The sequence below is a fragment of the Thermomyces dupontii genome, assembly GCF_041956625.1.
Source record: "Thermomyces dupontii strain NRRL 2155 unplaced genomic scaffold VTN31scaffold_4, whole genome shotgun sequence".
Lineage (NCBI taxonomy): Eukaryota > Fungi > Ascomycota > Eurotiomycetes > Eurotiales > Trichocomaceae > Thermomyces > Thermomyces dupontii.
In genome coordinates, this window is record NW_027192310.1 from 1,213,670 (window position 1) to 1,231,837 (window position 18,168).

The window sequence follows — 18,168 nt, forward strand, 5'->3', positions numbered from 1 at the left end:
CCAAGAAGCAGGGACCGATGAATTCGCCGATAGAGTAACCAGTACGGAGTACATAGAACCAATAGCCGAATCAAGATCAATCCCATGCCAGTCTGCCCATGCATGTCTCGCCCAAAGAGACAGATAGATCACTTGCAAACCCATTTCTTCTCCGACTCCTTCTGACCAACACGCACCGCGACAAAGTCCAATGTCGCCTTGAGTACGTCCTTGGGTATCTTGGGGAACCTGTACGGATCCGTGGAGTCAGTCAGATCTGATCGTTGCACGCGTGTTGGACACTGCCAGCCCATACCGCTTCTTCAAAACCTCAATCAGACCCGTCTTCGACAAATCACTCCCGTCGACAGCATTCTTGAACTCTGCCAACTGTTCGGGCGGAAATTGCTTCTTCCCATGCCCGAGTATGCTCGCGCCTGGGTTCGGCGGATTCTGTGACGAGGAAGCGGCGTTCGAGGTCGCGAAGGCCTGAAGCGTTGTGCGTGCTTGTCCGCCTGCTCCAGTCGGGGTTCTTTGATTCGCAGCCTGTTCCACGGCCCTGGGCCGTGGCCAGTAGGCCGTGGAATAGGGATCAATGGGAAGCTGGGCTGTGTCTGATTGCAGAGGTCAGTATGACACAAACACCGGAACTGAGTAAAGAAACGTACCAGAGATGATCTCCATTCGATACATTTGCATGTCGGGGTCCTGGTCTTCCTCCAACCGGATACCCGAGCAGATGGGCTCCAGATCCCCAACAATCTGCCGTCTTCGGCCCTCGAATTCGTCATCATCCTTATCAACGAAATCCCCCAGATCATCCTCGTCATCTTCGCTTTCCTCAGAGTCCAGCTCCGCGTCAAGATCATCGCCTTCCTCTTCCTCAACCCACTCTGCTTCAGAATCGTAATCGTAGTTAACATCCGGCAATGCTCGAGAATGTGGTGCCCGACAGAGTTTCAAGGCCACAGAGGAGGGTAGGGGCCTAGTGAAAGTCCCCTGGTATGGAGGACGAACATCCTCCCCGAACTTAAGGGTCTTCATGGGCACCCGTTTGAGCATCTCTCTCGGATGGTCCTCAGTTGTGCTGGACCTTCCTGATAGGTCAACCGTGTTGACCACCTGTTGCAATTTCGCCAGGATGGTCTTCACTGGAACGACTTTTCTGCCCTGGTGCCGCCGGTATGGGATCACGTTGAGAAGGTCCACCACACGGTATGACGGCAGTGACTGCTGGTCCTGATTTCTGATGGCATCATCGAGCTTCTGACGGATATGATAAAGTGCGTCGGCATCTCTTTCAAACCGATGCTGGGGTGCGAGCTTAGTGTAAGATTGGACGAAGAACTCGGGGAATTCTTTTTGGTAATCCGACAGCGGTGCAGCCTCCGTCTTTGCAGTTGCTGAGGTAACATGACTACCAGAGCCGTGCGCGGAGGTATTGGATGACAGCGTAGATGCAGCAGGTTTAGAGAAAAAGGCGTTCAGTTTCATTTGGGACTGCGCATGGAAATCAGTAAACTGGGACACACCAAACCAAGAGCCGCTCCGGAACCTACTCTCTCCTTCTTCTCTCTCTCCTCTTCCTTTTTTCGTTTCTCCTCCTCCTTGATCCGTTTTCTTTCCTCCCTTTTCTTACGCTCCTCCTCCCGTTCGGCTTCTCGTTTTCGCTTTTCCTCTTCCTTCCTCTTGCGCTCCTCTTCGCGCTCGGCCTCTTTCCTCTTCCTCTCCTCTTCTTTCTTAGCTTTCTCCTCCATCTTTAGCCGCTCTTTTTCCTCTTTCTCCAGCTTCTTGGCATCGCTGGTGGCAGGAGATACTTTACGCTTTTTGGTAGATGCATCAGCAGACATTGAGGGATTTGATGATGGCGCGGGGGCAGTCGTAGGGACAGTCGAGTTGCTCGGGACATCACTCGACCCTCCCGTTTGCTCGGCCTGCGTGCAATGGGGAGCGGATTTGCTATCAGGGATCCTCTCCGAGGAAAGAGGTGTCTGAACTGCCGATGACTTGCGAATGGGCTCGGCAGCTCGGGGGTCTTGATTCTCTTGATTTCCCTCGCCATTGTAACACGAAGCTTTGCGAGCCTCGGGACCGGGCGTCGCATTATCTTCGACCTCACTGAAAGCACGCTTTTTGGATGCACTCGGCGACGCAGGGATCGTCTGTCCCATGGGAGGACCCGCGTTGGGGTTACATTCTATAGAGACTTCCATCTTCGGGAGCGCACCAGCTCAACAACAGAGTCACAATCGCATTGACCAGGGAAGGCGACTCGACAAGGATTCCACTTCTGGCATCAATACCCGAGATCCTTCTGCTCGAGTTGAGACCTGATCAGGGACAAAACAAACCTGCCTCAATCCTATTGAAAATTTGAAGTCGGCGATGTACTCAGGCTGTGTTAGACACAATAACCCATCGAAAACAACAGTAAAGCGGTTAGGAACCAGCAAGGTGCTGGTGGCATGAGATTGCCTGTTCGGACACACAATGATGTCGTTTGGAACGCGTTGAGCGAGTTGTTTCGCGACATCTTCGCGTCTCATGAGAATCACGTGACTATGTCACGTGTATAGTGTACACTGGACATCCATAACTCGGTGTAACCCCGCTCGTTACATATATTCGATTATACTTAGGAGCTCAATGCCTCTGATGTCATCGGCAACTGTACGCTGTCGTGTTCCTGCTCCTGTTCCAAGATCCCTTCTTGATGTGAGCAGGTACCTTTGGGTGGAAAGGACTATTCTCCTGATACTGTTTCGGTCTAGAACGCTCCTTATCCATGCCCTGCGTAATATGCAAGCTGAGGTGTCTATCCCACATCTCTTGACTCGAGGTGATGACTACTGCTGAGGGCTAAAATGTGATTGATGAATTATGGGTTGTCAAAACGAAGCAATGAACCCCATTGATTTCTGTTCGTATGAGCAAAAGTATGAGTGTACACGACCACGGATAGTATAAAATGCAAGAACAAATTCATGGGACCCCGAGGCAGAATGTAAAGAACACGCATATCAAAGCCGTCGGACAAGCCAACACGTTGGAAACCGAAAATCAGTCGGGATTATTAGAGGGATCCCACAGTGCAATCCAGGCACTGACGAGTTGGCGATGCGAAGCAACCGGAGAAACTCTGGAAGAAAAGGGGGGGACGGAACGCCAAAAGATGCAAAATCTCATTCTCTTCCTGCAACATCCACTCGTCGAGAGCAGTGCATGATGTTGACTGGGCGGCCAGGGAAATGAATGCGTTATTGTCAAACAATAACGAGTACATTACGTGGAAGCGTGATTATGCCGTAGAATTGGCATGTACGGCCCCTGCCCACAAAACGAGCCAGTGGAAAATGCGCGTCTCTCCCAGCCCGGCAAACGGTTCAATCAACGTCTGGATTGGCAACGAACAGTCGAACACCCGTCGTCAAGCTGGTAGTTCGCTCATCCACACTACCCCGACGCCGCAGTTCATCTGCGGTGCTGGCTCTCTGCATGGCTGTATCCGCAGCAGACGGAGCGCCCAAGTCGCCCACGTCACCGAAATCATTCTCCTGTTGTGCCACTGTGTCCTCGGCCGGTTCAGTCTTCGATGGCGTGTCCTTTGACTCCGAGGTGGGCGCATTCTCTGCGACCTCAGGGATGTTCTCGTGCTCGCTTGGCGGTGTCTTCGCGCTCGGTCGCTGGTAGCCACTGGGATATCGCTTGATGCTGCCTATCGAGCTACGACCACTATTCGTCCGTGGGATATCATCATCGTCGTCGCCGACCTCGTTGGCGCTGAGACGAACTGGCACCGACTGACCCACCAAGGAGTTCGACGCAAACCCGGCTGTCCCTTTCCCGCTGTGGTGTCGTATTTTCCCGCTCCCAGTGCCGCTGCGATTTGTAGCGCCTTGCAGCTCCAGATATGCTCTCTGCTTTGCGGCGCGTTTCTGCGCTTGCAGGCGGGGGTCCTCCGGTTGCGCATGGTCGCACCACACGGTGCCCTTTTGCCGGCGCATCATCGCCACATAGCCGAACTGTTGATTCGCCGAACGAGCAGACGAGCTGCGATGAATTTCCGATGAGTTGGACATAGAATAGGTCTGGTAATGACCCCCGGTCGAAGTGGTGGACATGGTGGCATTTGACAGTTTGCGGGCGGGGACTGTGAGTGCGGTAGGCGAGGAAAAGGCTTGTGGCGGTCGCTGAGGAGACTGAGGAGCATACGAACCCGGATGGGAGTATTGGAGCGTCGCCGAGGAGGTGCGATTCCCCTGGTAGGCGGGCTGACTATATGCAGGGGTAAGGTGGTGTTGCTGTTGTGAACTAGGAGCGCCGGCGGAATGGTACTGGAAGCCGGCGTGGGCCGGGACCGGCTTCTGTTGGGATATGGGATACATGGGCCGTCGAAAATCCGTCATGTGGTGTTGCGATTGCACGCCGTCATGGGAAAGAATTTGTTCTAGTCACTCCTTGAGTATCTTACTGAGATTCCTTATGAACGACAGGCTGAGCTGTGAGGAATACGAAGGAACTGCAACATAGCGTTGATTGTTTGGCACCGGTGGAGCCCTGAGTTTGCCAGAACCGTCATGCTACTTATATACAGGTTCCGAGTCATATGATTTTGAAAAGGAACATTGTCACAAGCCAGTCATAGGCTCGATAATCTCCCAATCATTCAAAAATCATAATACATACGCGTTCCTGAAACGGCGTTGCGTAAAAAACGATGGCCGCAAAGGGATCGATCCGCGCAGAGACAATATTGTCACGTGACCGAATGGCACATTGGAATCGTCAAAGTGAGTCACGTGGTGTCATCGGCCCGATGTACATCACGTGATTAGGGCTAGGTTGGATGGGTCATGATTTTTGCAAAATCTTGAGAGTTGCAGTGTTTTGAGCATAACTCTTGAATGTATTTCTTCGATGTGAAAGTATGAGGTTCCCTTTTTTTTTTCCTTAGTGGTACTTGGAGCTACTCGTCGTTACAGAACACCAAACGGAAGACAAAGAATATTATACATGGTGAAGGTGTACAGATTTTCCAAGCCTTGAGCTCGAATGTTCAGTGAGTACTGTAATATCCGGAACGATCACTGATCACTGCAATAAGCGCTGATTATTTACTCCTGTCCGATGTCATTGTCGCAGCTGCTCAAAACTCATTTGGCAACTGTAACTACCTAAGGAACTGAAATCATCATGCGTGGCATGTGACGCAGGTGCCGTGGCTCCATGAATGTCCATTCAGGCGCTTCCGTAGCAGACTGAGTCGTTACATCCTCCGTACTCCGTACAAAGAACTGAATTCTTTGTGCATCCTTACTTGGACTGGCCAATCGATTGACTACTAGTAGTACAGCTGTTTTCTCTGGTACTGTCCGGATCGAACGGAGAAGGTACTGTATGTAACATAGGTTAGGTGACGAGCAATGAACAACTGAGCCGAAGTTCCGCAGAGCCGCTATCTCGTACTCGTACCTTTTCCTTGTCAAGCACAACTTGGATTTTTGTAGACTAAGTGGAGCGTGCCGAGACGATAAGTAATAGCCTACTTGATTGGTCGAGGCCAGAGTAAAACGATTAGTCATGATACTCCTAATCACATGACCAGAGAAGCCCTTGATCACCGGGTCAATCCTTGCTCCAGGAGTGCTTCAAAACTCCCCACGCATCACATTGAAGCTTTTGTATTCAAACAGCCATTTGCGCAGTTAGAAAGCTTTCCAATATTCATTGATGGAAACGCAAGCGGCAAACTTCCCAAGTCCCTCAGTCTGGTTCCTTCAGCCTTCGAGTCATGCTTGTACCCGTCCAGTCATGGTGCCGGTTTATCGCAACTCCTCTCGAATGAGAATCAAAAAGACACCAGGCCGTGCTAGCATGATTTTCTAAATCTATATGTGGCGCTGTTTGTAGGATTGTCGGTGTCGTCAAATCCTCCACAGAAAGTACTACTACTATAGTACTGGTACTTACTTCTTGAGTGATCGTTAGCTCATTTGACGTCCGTAATCATTGACGAGTTCGGCTATGACTAACTTACTCTTAATGACTCATTCTTTCAGGCAGTTGGTCAACTCGGCTCGAAAGATTTGATCAAGAATTGAGGGTAGCCCGTCACCCATCACACCCTAAAACGACCTTCCTGGCCCTTTCAGCATCCTCGGCCTCCTCCTCACGCCACATCGCTCGAGCATAGACGATTGAATACACAATTACATAGGTCATCAAAACATTTCTAGAATCCGTTAAGGAGTATCACTGCTTTAGAGGCAGCTAAGAGGAGGGGGGGGGGGTGGGGGTCAAACTCACACCATCATGCACTTAGGACCCGAACTACCACAGAGCAGCGCCAACCATCCGTAGAACGGAGAAGGTCACACTGCTTCGTGTCGGAATCCATGAACTGGCAGAACGCTGAATGCTTGGATGAATGATGCTACTTTGAGAGGGAAGTAGAATATACAACTGACTGCATCGTACCAAATCCCAGAATTTGCCGGCAATCAACGGTCGAAACAGCACACACTTTCCGACGAAACATCAACAAACCAGGATATCTCAATTCATCAAATGGAAAGTCGAGTCTACAAGGCAAATCTTCAGGGTAAACTCGTCGGCTTTTTCCTCCTCTAAGTCGACCTAGACAAAGGCTGTCGCCAGCAACATTCACACCAAAAAGAACAGCCGCATTCATTGAGCGCGATTGAACAAAAACAAACTGCATGGCCTCTACAGATTGCTCACTACAGTCGAATGGCATTGTCGTTTTCATGTCTGTGGCTTTATCGTGCACTGCCACAGACAACGTGAAGGCATTGCTGTCTTTCCTTGATTTCCGATCACTGTTTACGGAACGACTCGGAGTCACCAAACGCAATAATAGTGCATAGAAAATGCTGATCATTGATTAAGTGCTAGGAAGTATTCATGGATGGTTCATTTGCAGACGCAGCTGATAGCCCGTTCATATGGATTAGTCAGCATGAATTGACCACCACCGAATGAAATCCACGTTCCTTAATCACGGGATCACATAGGCCCTAACGTGTTGTGCATCCCTTGCCAGCTTGATCATCCCTTAAGGTCTTCATAGGATGGAGTCAGAACCAGGTCCTTGCACGAAAGATGGGATATGTGGTGTTTATAAGACGATTTGTGCCGATTGCAGATCCCTCAGGAAGTTGGGATGTCAATTGCCACGGACGAAATAGTGATCCCTGGCGATGGACACAGGCTCGTGCTTATCCCCACGTTCGTCTCCCTACATTGGAGTAGCGACATTTTCGGTTGGACTTTCCGAAGGATTGACTTGATAAGACCTCTCCCTTTCACCAATCTTTCGGCAGAAGCTGCCTTTTGCCGAATGGATGAGCATCCCTGCTGAACATTGGAATGCTGTCAACCCCGACACGCGCTCTGAAGCATTCCAAAGGGGTTGCAGTTCTCGTCCCTGGAGTCGACACACCTCGCACCTGACATGAATTATAGCACTCCTCCATTCCGGCGACTGGGGCTGCAGACTTTTGCATTCCGGTTCCTGCGACTTACGCCTGTCGAACTGTTTTATTAGAGAGATCATGGCTTCTTTTGCGTCTTTCCGTCGAGGAAGTACTCCGGACGACTACTATTTATATTCTCCAGCAGCCTCAAATTGCTTTGGGATGCATTGAAATCCTAGTCTGCTAATTCATCAAAGACCATCTCGGCCCTGATCCATCGGTCCCGTCCAGCCTGGTTTCTGATATTTCGACGCACTGCAAAAACTCGGCCGATTCTCCCACCATGTTGGAAAATGTCCGCGCAGCTATCTTCTCTCGTCGTCGAAGATTGGTTCGGGCAGTGATATTTGTAACCCTTCATCTCATACTCTTTTTGTCCTTGACAGAATGTGCATTGGCTTTATATCTGTTCAGCACCAAACAGGTTGATGGGCCGAAGACTCCTAGTTTAGTTCTGGGCTTCGTGGCTGTACGTTGATCACTCGTGTTGAAAAGCATGGCTGACTCTGTCCCAGTCTTTGTTATCGATTCCTTTTGTCGTACTTCACACTTTGATCTCCATCCAGTATAGGAATACGGCAAGATATAACTTCCCCAACAGTGCCCTGCATATCGCCTGTTTGCATCTTCCGCGCATAATGATTATCACGTGGTTGGCAGCATCCGTTGCTGGCTTGATAGTGATGTCTAAGCAAGCAAACTGTGCACGCAATGCAGAGGGTCGTGAGCCCTGGCGGAGGAAGCTGAGCTGCCAAGTTTACCAAACAGCAATTATCTTTGACATTATCGGATTGTAAGAGCTGAATGTCGGGCAACCATGTGTGCACCCAGGCTGACTCATTTAGTTTCGCGACATGCGCACTGCTTTTCTGCTTCAAGATCTGCGAGCGACCGTACGATGCATCTCTTTTGGGCCTCTCAGCTCCGAAACGGCCCGTACGTGGTGGCAGTCTCTTCTCCGAGTCAAGTGCAGAGAGCGAGAGACTCAAGCATCAAGTATTTTACCTCTGCCGTCATCCCGATGCAGGCCCAGATCATGACGCGCTGTACTTGACACCGAAGGAAAGCTCTCTCCTGGACGCAGCAACTCGACCATCCGGTGTCCGATACCCAGGATCGACAAGAATACGTCCGGAGCTGCGAATTTCGACACATTTTGGCTCAACTCGGCCATCGATTACAACCAGGGACTCGCCAAAGAACTTACCCGTGGTGGATCGCTCCAAGAGCGTTCGCAGTCAACATGTCTCGCCTTTATCTCGGAACCCATCAGCCGCTTCGAGTCTGCCATCGGGCACCGAGGAGACCATTACAACACAGCCCCCTTTACCAGCAATCCCTGATGCGCCAGAAGCTCCTCGCGGAGCAAAGCACAAGAGACAACAGTCGTCAACGTCGTCGAACAAGTTTCTTCCCAAGCCCTGTGCGTCCACACAACCGCTTTCGGAGGACCCGCAGATCCGCAATCTTTCGTGTCGACCTTTGACAGCAGACAATGACTCGGAAGTGTCGTCAAACAATCAAGACTCCAACAGCAGTATCGCGTCAGGGTCAGCGTCCACCGAAGCCACGTCGGTGTCCTCGCCGACCCCAACGGCTAAAGAGGATGGGAAGACCGAGACCAAATCAACTCATAGCGATGCCTCCTCCGAGTCCAAACGGCAGTTCGTGGCCACTTCTTCCGGAGAACCGCCTCTGGCCCTGCCATCAGTGCCCCTGTCGATCCACAAATCTCAACCATCACACAAGGAGAGCTACGCGCCGCCGCTAGCGCCTCCATCAACGCCCAGCATCCCGAGAATACCGCCGCGTTCATTGCACTACAGATCAACAACACAGCCTGCGCTTCGCAGCCACAACCCGCGAATCCGACCCGCACGTCTCTCAGCAACGCAGCGTGAATACTCCTCCCATCACTGCATCCCGCAAAACTACTGCTCCTCCGGCCACTACCGGCGCCAGCACTACCAGCATCTGCACCACCCGCAGCCGCGATGTGCACCGCGACCAGCTACCGCTTATCAACCGCGCCGCTTCCACTCGTACCACAGCCGCTTCGTGCCGTCACAGACATTGCCGCCGATCCCACAGGACGACGATGTCGCCATTGTTTACCCGAGCGCCCGTCGGCCCAGGAGCAGCACATACGGGGAATCCCGTCCCGGCCCGATGGGTGACGTTGGAGGCCATAGGATTGCGCGCCACACTTCGTTGAACCTTTCGCCTTGTTACACAGCACCCCAAGGGGAACGGGCAGCCACGGATGCGAGAGTATATCGCGGGGCAGAGAGGACGAGCATGTCTGGATTGAGATAAGAGAGGATGCCAAACTTGGCTTTCACGGGCACTTTGTTCCTTGTCTTTCAATATTTGCCATTCTGCCTCTGTAATTACAGCTTTTACTTCCTTCAACTGTATGAATAGTAAGGCTTTGAGAAACTCCGGGAAAATAGATTGGACTAAAACAAACAAATCCAGGTTCCTATCATCCAAGACTCCAGACTGTACACCATGGTCGATTTACCCTATAACTCCAATACCCGATTGCCAACCCCCCCCCGGCGGCCACAAACTCCCCAAGACCAGTAATGCCGAAAGGATCATTACCATTTCTCCTTCACGACATACTTGTACCGATAACCTTGTCGTTCATCTTCGCTACTGCCTTTCTTTTTGTCCTTTGTTGAAGACGCACTGGTTGATTTCCGGCCAACTTCCTTCTCCCCCCAAGCATATAGCAGTGCCTTGCCCATCTTCTCGCGCTCTTTGAGCAAAGCTTCAACCCGCTTCTCCCACTCGCGCTCTCGCTTTTCAATGGACCGCGCGATCTGACGATCCACGTCCGCTGCAGCGTCCTCTTTGATCGCAACGAGGGTCTGCAGGCGCGTGATCTCGTCACGCAGCGAAGAAATTTCAACGGCGTGCGCAGCCTGCGCTGAATGAAGCTCTTCGCGAAGTTGGCGCTCCCGTTTCTCGGAGTTACTCAACATGCTGCGCAGGTTGTCGATGGTGGCTTCGTAGGAATCACGAAGAGCGGACGTAGTTTTGGTGTGTGCTGATTGCAGTGTGTCGATTCCTCGACGGTGTGCCTCGTCCGATGTAGCCGGGACAGAGATTGACACTGATCCGAGCCGGTTGTTGAGAGTCTCGAGGGTTGTTTCGTGATGTTCGTTGAGGCGCGCCAGCTCCAGGCGCGCCGCGTCGAGAATCGAGCTAAAATCGTCGAGACGGGTTGAAAGGCGTGTGTTCTCGTCTTCGATAGTTGTGATGAGCGCATGGGACGCCTTCAAGAGTTCCTCCGCCTGTCGCTTTTCAACCTCGGCTGATTGCTTCGCCGTGGCAGCTTCTTGGAGACTGTTCTGTAGCTGAGCAATCCGATTTTTGAGCTCATCCATCTCAGTTTTCAAGGTTTCTCCCTGAGGAGTATGGCGTCTCGACTGCAAAATGGATTTGCATGACTCCAAAACCTCCCCGAAGGATTTCCCACTGACATCCACTGCAAGCTCAGCCGCCATGGAATTGAGCGCATTTCTCTGAGAAGTCAGCTCTGATTTCAGCTGTGTCGTTTCTGTCTGTAGCGAATTATTTGTTTCTTCCATCGAGCGGTTGCGGCTTTCCAATGATTCGATGCGTTTCTCCAGCGACTGGCACTCTTCTTTGACATCTTCTATCGTTTCTTCCATGCCCTGGATTTCCAACTCACGATCATTAAGCTGAGCCTTGAGATCGTCAATCTCTCCATCTTTCTGGCGAAGCTGGAGATCCATGCTCGCTTTCAAGTTGCGGAGTTTAGATTCGGCTTCTTCCAGTTCGTCATCCTTCAGATCCAGCTGCATCCGGAGTTCGTCCAGTTGCTGATGTGCGGTATCGTTCCGAACGGTTTCGTCTCGTTCGGCTAGCTCGTTTTTGAGGTCCTCGACTTTTTGCTCGAGGGCCTCGACCCGGGAAGCCTTTGCTCGGATCTCTTGCAGGAGCTTGTCTTTGTCATCATTTTCGTTCTGCAGCATCTGTAGTTGCTCTCTGAGTAGACTCTCTTCGCCCCGCTTTGCTTCGGCTTCAGCCAGCAACGCGGATTTGTGGTGCAGTTCTGCACGAAGACTTCTGATTTCCTCCGCTGCGGACGCAGCTTCCAGTACGCGTTTATGATTCTCCTGAAGCTGCTCATCTTTGTCACGGAGCTCTTGCTGTAGTTGCTCGATCTCCCGCATGACCGTGGCGTAAGTGTCATCTTCGGTGGCATGATCCTGTTTCTCTGCTTTGGACGGGGTGCCAGGCGCATCGGAACTGCTGTTTATGTGCTCCTCAATTTCCTCCAGCTGAGTAACTTCCTTTCCCGTTTCGGCGTTCTTTGTCCACATGAGGTGAGACGGCGTGGACATGTCGACAGGAGGTCCGAAGGTGCTGTATTCGGCCTTGCTGTATTCTGCTTCGTCTGGTCTCTGACGGGCGAGTGATAAATGCGAGTCTGCGCGGCCTTCGCGATCATTCTGACCTTCATCCTCTTCCGACTTCTCCCCGCCCTTCTGGACCCTTGTGGCACCTCCAAGTAGATACTTGTCCAGATTCATGGTGAAGTCTTCTGGACCGCCAATCTCCGAATCCTCGTCATTTTCATCCGGCATGTCCAGTTCCTTCATCATGTCATCCTTACTCCCACCGGGAAGACGCGACCAATCTACTGTGTATTGCGCAAGGCGCTTGTCGAGGTCACTCGTGACCGCGGTATTCCGTCGCGATGCGGAATTGGAATCGCCCTGTCCACTCTCCGCATCGTCACCGGATTGTTTGTTTTGATCCACCGTTTCATGGCCGTTGTCTGCCTGACGCGTTGAGGATCGCGTCGGAGAAGACGACTGTCCCTGACGGGTGTCTAGGATTGAAGCGCCGACCGTGTCGTGAGTCGTTGGAAACGGCGAGGAAAACACCGGCATGTCGAGGTCGGCGGTTCGCGTCGGAGCGCTGGGAACGGTGTCGAGAACAGAGCGAGAGACTGGTTGTTTGTCACGTCGCAAACAAACGGTCGCATAGGATCGAGTATCGGCGATTGTTTGCAATTGCAAAGCGTAATTTTCACTTCCTAAAGAGTTTTAGCCGCCAACCCTTTGTTATGGATTTTCCTTATTCGGTCTAGTTAGCATGAAGTGACATCAAAAACGCCAACAAAAAAGGTTGCTTTGTTTTTTTCCTTTCCGTTTCCTTTCCCAACTTCTGATTCTTTGATCTGTTGCTCTTGACTTTTCATCTTGGTTCTAAGTACCTTGTCAAGTCGCAAAGATATTTGGATGAAGCCTGAATGAAGCAGCTTCTTTGCGGAGATTTTCCGGTTGACAGCATTTGGCATTCCAAAACACAACTGTTCGACCAATCCACAACTGTTCATATCGTAACTCAGATTTGATCTTTCCAAGCAGTTCGAACGCATGAGCGAATAAGTACTTAATCATATACATATATATCTGCCCTACTCGTCAAACGGTGACCTTCCTCGCGCCCGTCCCCCTTTCCTGCCGGCCTCTCTCGCTTTCTCACTGCCTTTGGTGAAGGAACCACTGGAAGCATGACCTCCTTTGGAGGCAATCTCCCTCTAGATATTACCAGTCAGCCACTTCCATCACTCTGGATACAGCCGTAGGTATGTGAGGTCGCTTGCGAAACGGACCTGTTTATCCGGGTCCATATTGTGAAACCCGCCCGTTCCCCTCGCCTTGCCTCCCTTTCGACCGCCCTTGCGAGCGATTTCTTGGACCTCTTCTCGGGGTCGATTTTGGAAGTTTCCGGGATTTGGGTTGCGAGGGGCCCTGCTGGACGCTGCCGTACTAGCCCATCGTCGAATGGCAATGCCAGCCTCATTGAGCCGCGTTCGCAGAGAAGGAATTACGCTCGTCATGATGAGACGCCTGATAGGACGCAATTATTGGAGCAAGTATCGTTGTTAATGACCGGGAGTTCGAGCCTACGTGCCGACTGAGAGCTTAGAGGGTTAACATTGAATATGGCCACGACGTGGCAAAGGGTTTTTTTTTTTGCTCATCATGTCGTCATTTGTCCAGGGCGGGAGATGGACGGTATGTCCAGCAGTTCCCGCGATACATGGTGACATGGGTGTCTTTACTGACATCGAGGAACCGGGGGCAGACTGCGTGAAATCAACGTCGAAGTCTTTCGACTCGGTTCAAGGTGGATTGGCCCGAATACCGCGGTCTGCAGTCCCTATGCAGGTCACTCCATCTGCCAGACTGCCAGTCAGCTCTGCGACTCCCGACTCAGAGCCCGAACTTCTAACTCTTACAAGTACTCCATAGTACCAAGGTTATCTATTAAGGTACCTGAAACGGCAAAGTTGAGTGAAGACTGCCTGCCAGCGACCTGGACAATCTCTGGAAATCACGTGCAATAAGAAACTCATAAAGCACGTGACTTTGGAGAAGATGTAAACAAGCTTGCCCGCCTGGAGCCAGCATCTTCAAAATCACAACAGACATAAGAGTGCCTGAGAGACGAGGGAACCGGCTCCTCTCAGCCCGCCATATCGGCTCGGGCCTGAACCAAAGTGCAGCAAAGTATAACCATTCGTTGTTGGGTGAGAAGTAAGTGCGAGTAACTTCAATGCTTTTGTTGTTGAAAGTGACGGTATATTCGATCCTGTGCATGGAAGTCAGTCCGAGTAGAGTACCTGATACCATCAATGAGCAGCCGACAGTCATTGTGGCCTTGACCAAATATGCCTCCTCTGCCCAGGACTGCCGACACCAGCCGGCGCCGAATAGTATGCTACCATCAAGCGATAGTCCACCGCGATCGGGGATATGTGTCCATGTTACCCCTGATCCGGTACAACACAGGCGTGACGCACATAATTCTGGCCGCATGGCACCTCAATGACCAACCCGGGGACATAACACTCAATGACGATCCACCAGATCACCCCATGTACGACCCTCTGTGGGCGGAGGTCCCACAAGTTCAGCAAGCGGGCGTCAAGGTGATGGCGATGCTTGGGGGTGCGGCGGTGGGTAGCTTCCAGCGGCTGGATGGGCTGCCGGAGCAGTTCGAGCGCTATTATACGCCCTTGCTTGCCTACCTTCGGCGCTATCGTCTCGATGGTATCGATCTCGACGTGGAAGAGGAGATGTCGCTTGAGGGGATTGTTCGGCTTATCGACCGGCTCAAAGCTGACATGGGTGCGGAATTTATCATCACTTTGGCCCCCGTGGCCACTGCCCTGATTGGAATGGGAAACCTCTCTGGCTTCGACTACCGCGCACTCGAACAGAGTCGAGGATTTCACATCAGCTGGTACAACACCCAGTTCTACAATGGGTGGGGACAGGCCGACACGCCACAGATGTACCTTGTCATGATTGCAATGGGATGGTCGCCCAACAGAGTGGTTTTGGGAGTGTTGACCAACCCATCCAACGGTACAAAGGGCTATATCCCTTCCAAGACGTTCGGGCCTGTTGTGGCGGCGCTGGCTGAGCAGTTCCCGGACTTTGGCGGTGTCATGGGATGGGAGTACTTCAATTCTCTCCCCGGGGGGATCGAGAAGCCTTGGAAATGGGCAGCCGAGATATCACTCAGCATGGGTATGGTGGATGTACTGAGAGCAGCCCGTGCGGCAATAGGGCATGGGTTATCAGCGCAATGAAAAACCAATGGTTATTACCATGGTGGATTGTTCATGGTCCACTCATGATTGATAACAGAATTGACTGCGAAAGGCATTGATTTAGCAGTGCTGTCATTCGAGTAGCATGTTAGACTGTATAGTATATTGGACATGGCAATCCTGATCATTGCAAGTTACCAATGAAGCCCAATTTTGTTGGCCATTCTCTGGAGACGCTTGACTCTATGTAAACTATGCACAACAGAGCATCGGACTTTCTACGAAAAAACTCGCAACAAACATATTCAATCCTCAGAATCCTCAGATGAGACATTCATCGGGTCATTCTTGCGCAGCTCTTGATGGGACGCTTCTGTGACGTCGGTAGAAACAATGCACGCTTCTTCATTGCGCTAGTAGCAGTTTGCTGGTGGAAAGTTTGACTTGATGTAAAATATCAAGGAGGGATGGAGGAGGAGAGTTGGCCATGAGAGCTGCGTGAGACCTTGCTGGGAATGAAGAGTTGAGCCTCGGTATATGGTTGGAACTAGGACCTGTTTGATGCATTGTGAGATTGGCGTGCAGATGGTAAAAAGCAAGTACTATGAGTACGAAGGGCGAAGAACGAATTACGAACGTTACAACTTGCAAACCTCAGATTCCTTTCAAACTTGTTATCAAATCATTCCCTAAGAAATTGCAACACTTTTGAACCTAACCTTGTCCAATGAACGTTACGAGCCACAAAGATGTGGAGTCCATTGTCGTCATGCCTTGATACAACGTACAAGCTCCGCAGTCTGCAGTACAAGTCCGAGGAGAGCTCCTGCTCCTGGTTCTCGTTCATGAAGCAATCGCGATCACCGTAAAGGAGCGCTGTTGACCGCGATGGGCTCTCACTGGCACTATATCGCGACACTCAGCTCGGCCGTCATCCGCATCGGCACCTTCATTTTTCTCCGATGGGTATGGTCACAGCAATGCCAACCCTAAACCGACTTATCGGTAGAGCAGAACCGACTGATGCTGCGATCAGATTCCTGCACATGGGATACCGCCGGCCGTCTGCACGGCATTGATTATTTACCTGACGTCGTTGTGGTTTCTGCAACGACCAGTGGGAGAAACAAAGCGCGGATCGACGACGGACAAGAAAACTGTTGACGCAGGTTTGTGCTCGACGAACCAAAGGTTATGCCAAAAAATCGAGCTCACCATGAAACAAGCCTCCACTTGCTCCGTCAGGACGAGTCTGAACGGGGTTCCGGGCGAGAAGCGGCGGCGAATCGCCAACGTTACGACCGTGCTCATCAATGTGCTCCTAACTGCGCTTACGTTGGACTTCATTTACCGCGCGCCAGTACTATACCCCGGTGACGACGTCACTTTCTCTCGCGTCGGATACGTCTCGCCCACCACGGCGAAGTTGCTGGTTCGAGAACCCGACTTGGAGAACCTCCCGCTGGCGATTTCGTACCGGGAAGCTTCCGAGGAAAACTCAGAAACATGGGTGGAAGAAGGCAGGATCTACCATCTGGACAATGCGACCGATTTTACCCACGATGTCACGATTCAAAATCTCAAACCGTCAACCAGATATCAGTATCGGCTGTCCAACAACAAGACTGGGTCCTTTACCACGGCGCCGATGCCGGGCTCAGAACTGGCCAAGAGATTGACCTTTATGACGTCGAGCTGCATTAAGCCGAACTTTCCCTACAACCCCTTCTCGCACCCGCTGCGCATTATGGGGATTGAGCGGGTGTCCCAGGCCATTGCGAATCTGTCACCGCTTCGCCGGCCGTCATTTATGCTCTTCCTCGGTGACTTCATCTACATCGACGTTCCTACCCGGCTAGGGTCCTCGCTGGAGCACTATCGTGGCGAATATAGGCGGGTCTACTCCTCCCCCAGCTGGCAAGTCGCCAAGGCGGGGCCTGCGGCAGACCTGCCGTGGATTCACACTTTGGATGACCACGAAATTGCCAATGACTGGGCCCGAGGAAACACGACGCCGCCATACCCGGCCGCGGCGGACCCGTACGCACACTACCACGTCAGTGTGAACCCTCCGATTCCGGCCGAACCGTTTGCGAGTCCCGAAAATACCACATATTTCTCGTTTACCCATGGACCAGCGTCCATCTTCATGCTAGACACGCGGACATACCGCACAGAACCGGGCCGAGCCAACTCGACCATCCTGGGCTCCTCTCAGCGACAATCCCTTCTGGCATTCTTGGCCCGTCCGGAGTCGCCCGACGTGAAGTGGAAGATCGTCGCGACCAGCGTGCCCTTCACGAAGAACTGGCACGTTGGTCAGACCGATACCTGGGGTGGGTTCCTGGAGGAGCGGCGCACCATCATGGAGGCCATGTGGCGCGCAGAGCGCGAGCTGGGCGTGCGCGTCGTCATCCTCAGCGGTGACCGGCACGAGTTCGGTGCCACCCGCTTCCCGGACCCGAAATCGCACCCGGCCACGACTGATCGGATCCCGGGCACCCCCGGCCACGGCATCCACGAGTTCAGCGTCGGTCCGTTGAACATGTTCTACTTGCCCGTGCGGTCCTACCGCCAGACGGACGACGAGGATGTCATGGTTAAATACGCGCCCGATGGCAATGTCAAGTTTGGGATGGTTGACATTGACGTTTTTCATAATAACGGGGATGGCGAACCGGTCCCGCACTCCGTGCTGACATACTCACTTTACATCGACGATGCCGTTGTCTGGAAGTACCAGCTCTCCATTCCGTTGGATGCGCCCTCCTCTTCCGCCAGTCACCTCCCGCCCGGCCGCGTGCTGTTCGATGACCTGGACAAAGGCTCGTTTAGTCGTCGGTGGGGATTCTACCGGTGGATGACCGGGTGGAAGGAGAGGTTGACTGTGGCTCGCGATGATTTCAAGGATGCAATGGCGCCGGCGCTGGATTGGGTCCTGAGGAAAGCGAGGGTTGATTGATCTCTTTTTTTGACGTTTCATCATAGATTTGTAAAAGAAAAAGGGTACTGGGCTTTCTGGCTTCTCTGATGACTATAGAATACAATCCTCCCATGAACTCCTAACGCCTGAACCCATAAATA

The 18,168-nt window shown here is 52.0% G+C and overlaps 7 protein-coding genes across 7 annotated transcripts; 3 read left to right on the forward strand and 4 right to left on the reverse strand.

Moving 5' to 3' along the window:
* Positions 1–128: 128 nt before the first annotated feature.
* Positions 129–1,829, reverse strand: VTN31DRAFT_4947 (uncharacterized protein; the record flags this gene model as incomplete). The annotated part of the gene is made up of 4 exons (XM_069405391.1): positions 129–228; positions 296–593; positions 648–1,479; positions 1,539–1,829. 4 exons carry the CDS (start codon positions 1,827–1,829, stop codon positions 129–131), a joined length of 1,521 nt encoding a protein of 506 aa, XP_069260460.1.
* A 1,533-nt stretch (positions 1,830–3,362) lies between these two features.
* VTN31DRAFT_4948 (uncharacterized protein) lies at positions 3,363–4,385 on the reverse strand (the record flags this gene model as incomplete). The annotated part of the gene is made up of 1 exon (XM_069405392.1): positions 3,363–4,385. The coding sequence occupies one exon, from the start codon at positions 4,383–4,385 to the stop codon at positions 3,363–3,365; it is 1,023 nt and encodes a 340-aa protein (XP_069260461.1).
* A 3,373-nt stretch (positions 4,386–7,758) lies between these two features.
* Positions 7,759–9,791, forward strand: VTN31DRAFT_4949 (uncharacterized protein; the record flags this gene model as incomplete). The annotated part of the gene is made up of 3 exons (XM_069405393.1): positions 7,759–7,944; positions 7,991–8,268; positions 8,321–9,791. The coding sequence occupies 3 exons, from the start codon at positions 7,759–7,761 to the stop codon at positions 9,789–9,791; spliced, it is 1,935 nt and encodes a 644-aa protein (XP_069260462.1).
* Positions 9,792–10,078: 287 nt separating this feature from the next.
* Positions 10,079–12,406, reverse strand: VTN31DRAFT_4950 (uncharacterized protein; the record flags this gene model as incomplete). Its single annotated transcript, XM_069405395.1, has 1 exon — positions 10,079–12,406. One exon carries the CDS (start codon positions 12,404–12,406, stop codon positions 10,079–10,081), a length of 2,328 nt encoding a protein of 775 aa, XP_069260463.1.
* A 530-nt stretch (positions 12,407–12,936) lies between these two features.
* On the reverse strand, positions 12,937–13,362 carry VTN31DRAFT_4951 (uncharacterized protein; the record flags this gene model as incomplete). The annotated part of the gene is made up of 2 exons (XM_069405396.1): positions 12,937–13,059; positions 13,135–13,362. 2 exons carry the CDS (start codon positions 13,360–13,362, stop codon positions 12,937–12,939), a joined length of 351 nt encoding a protein of 116 aa, XP_069260464.1.
* Positions 13,363–14,196: 834 nt separating this feature from the next.
* VTN31DRAFT_4952 (uncharacterized protein) lies at positions 14,197–15,123 on the forward strand (the record flags this gene model as incomplete). The annotated part of the gene is made up of 1 exon (XM_069405397.1): positions 14,197–15,123. One exon carries the CDS (start codon positions 14,197–14,199, stop codon positions 15,121–15,123), a length of 927 nt encoding a protein of 308 aa, XP_069260465.1.
* Positions 15,124–15,972: 849 nt separating this feature from the next.
* VTN31DRAFT_4953 (uncharacterized protein) lies at positions 15,973–18,046 on the forward strand (the record flags this gene model as incomplete). Its single annotated transcript, XM_069405398.1, has 3 exons — positions 15,973–16,050; positions 16,121–16,253; positions 16,311–18,046. The coding sequence occupies 3 exons, from the start codon at positions 15,973–15,975 to the stop codon at positions 18,044–18,046; spliced, it is 1,947 nt and encodes a 648-aa protein (XP_069260466.1).
* Between the last annotated feature and the right edge of the window lie 122 nt (positions 18,047–18,168).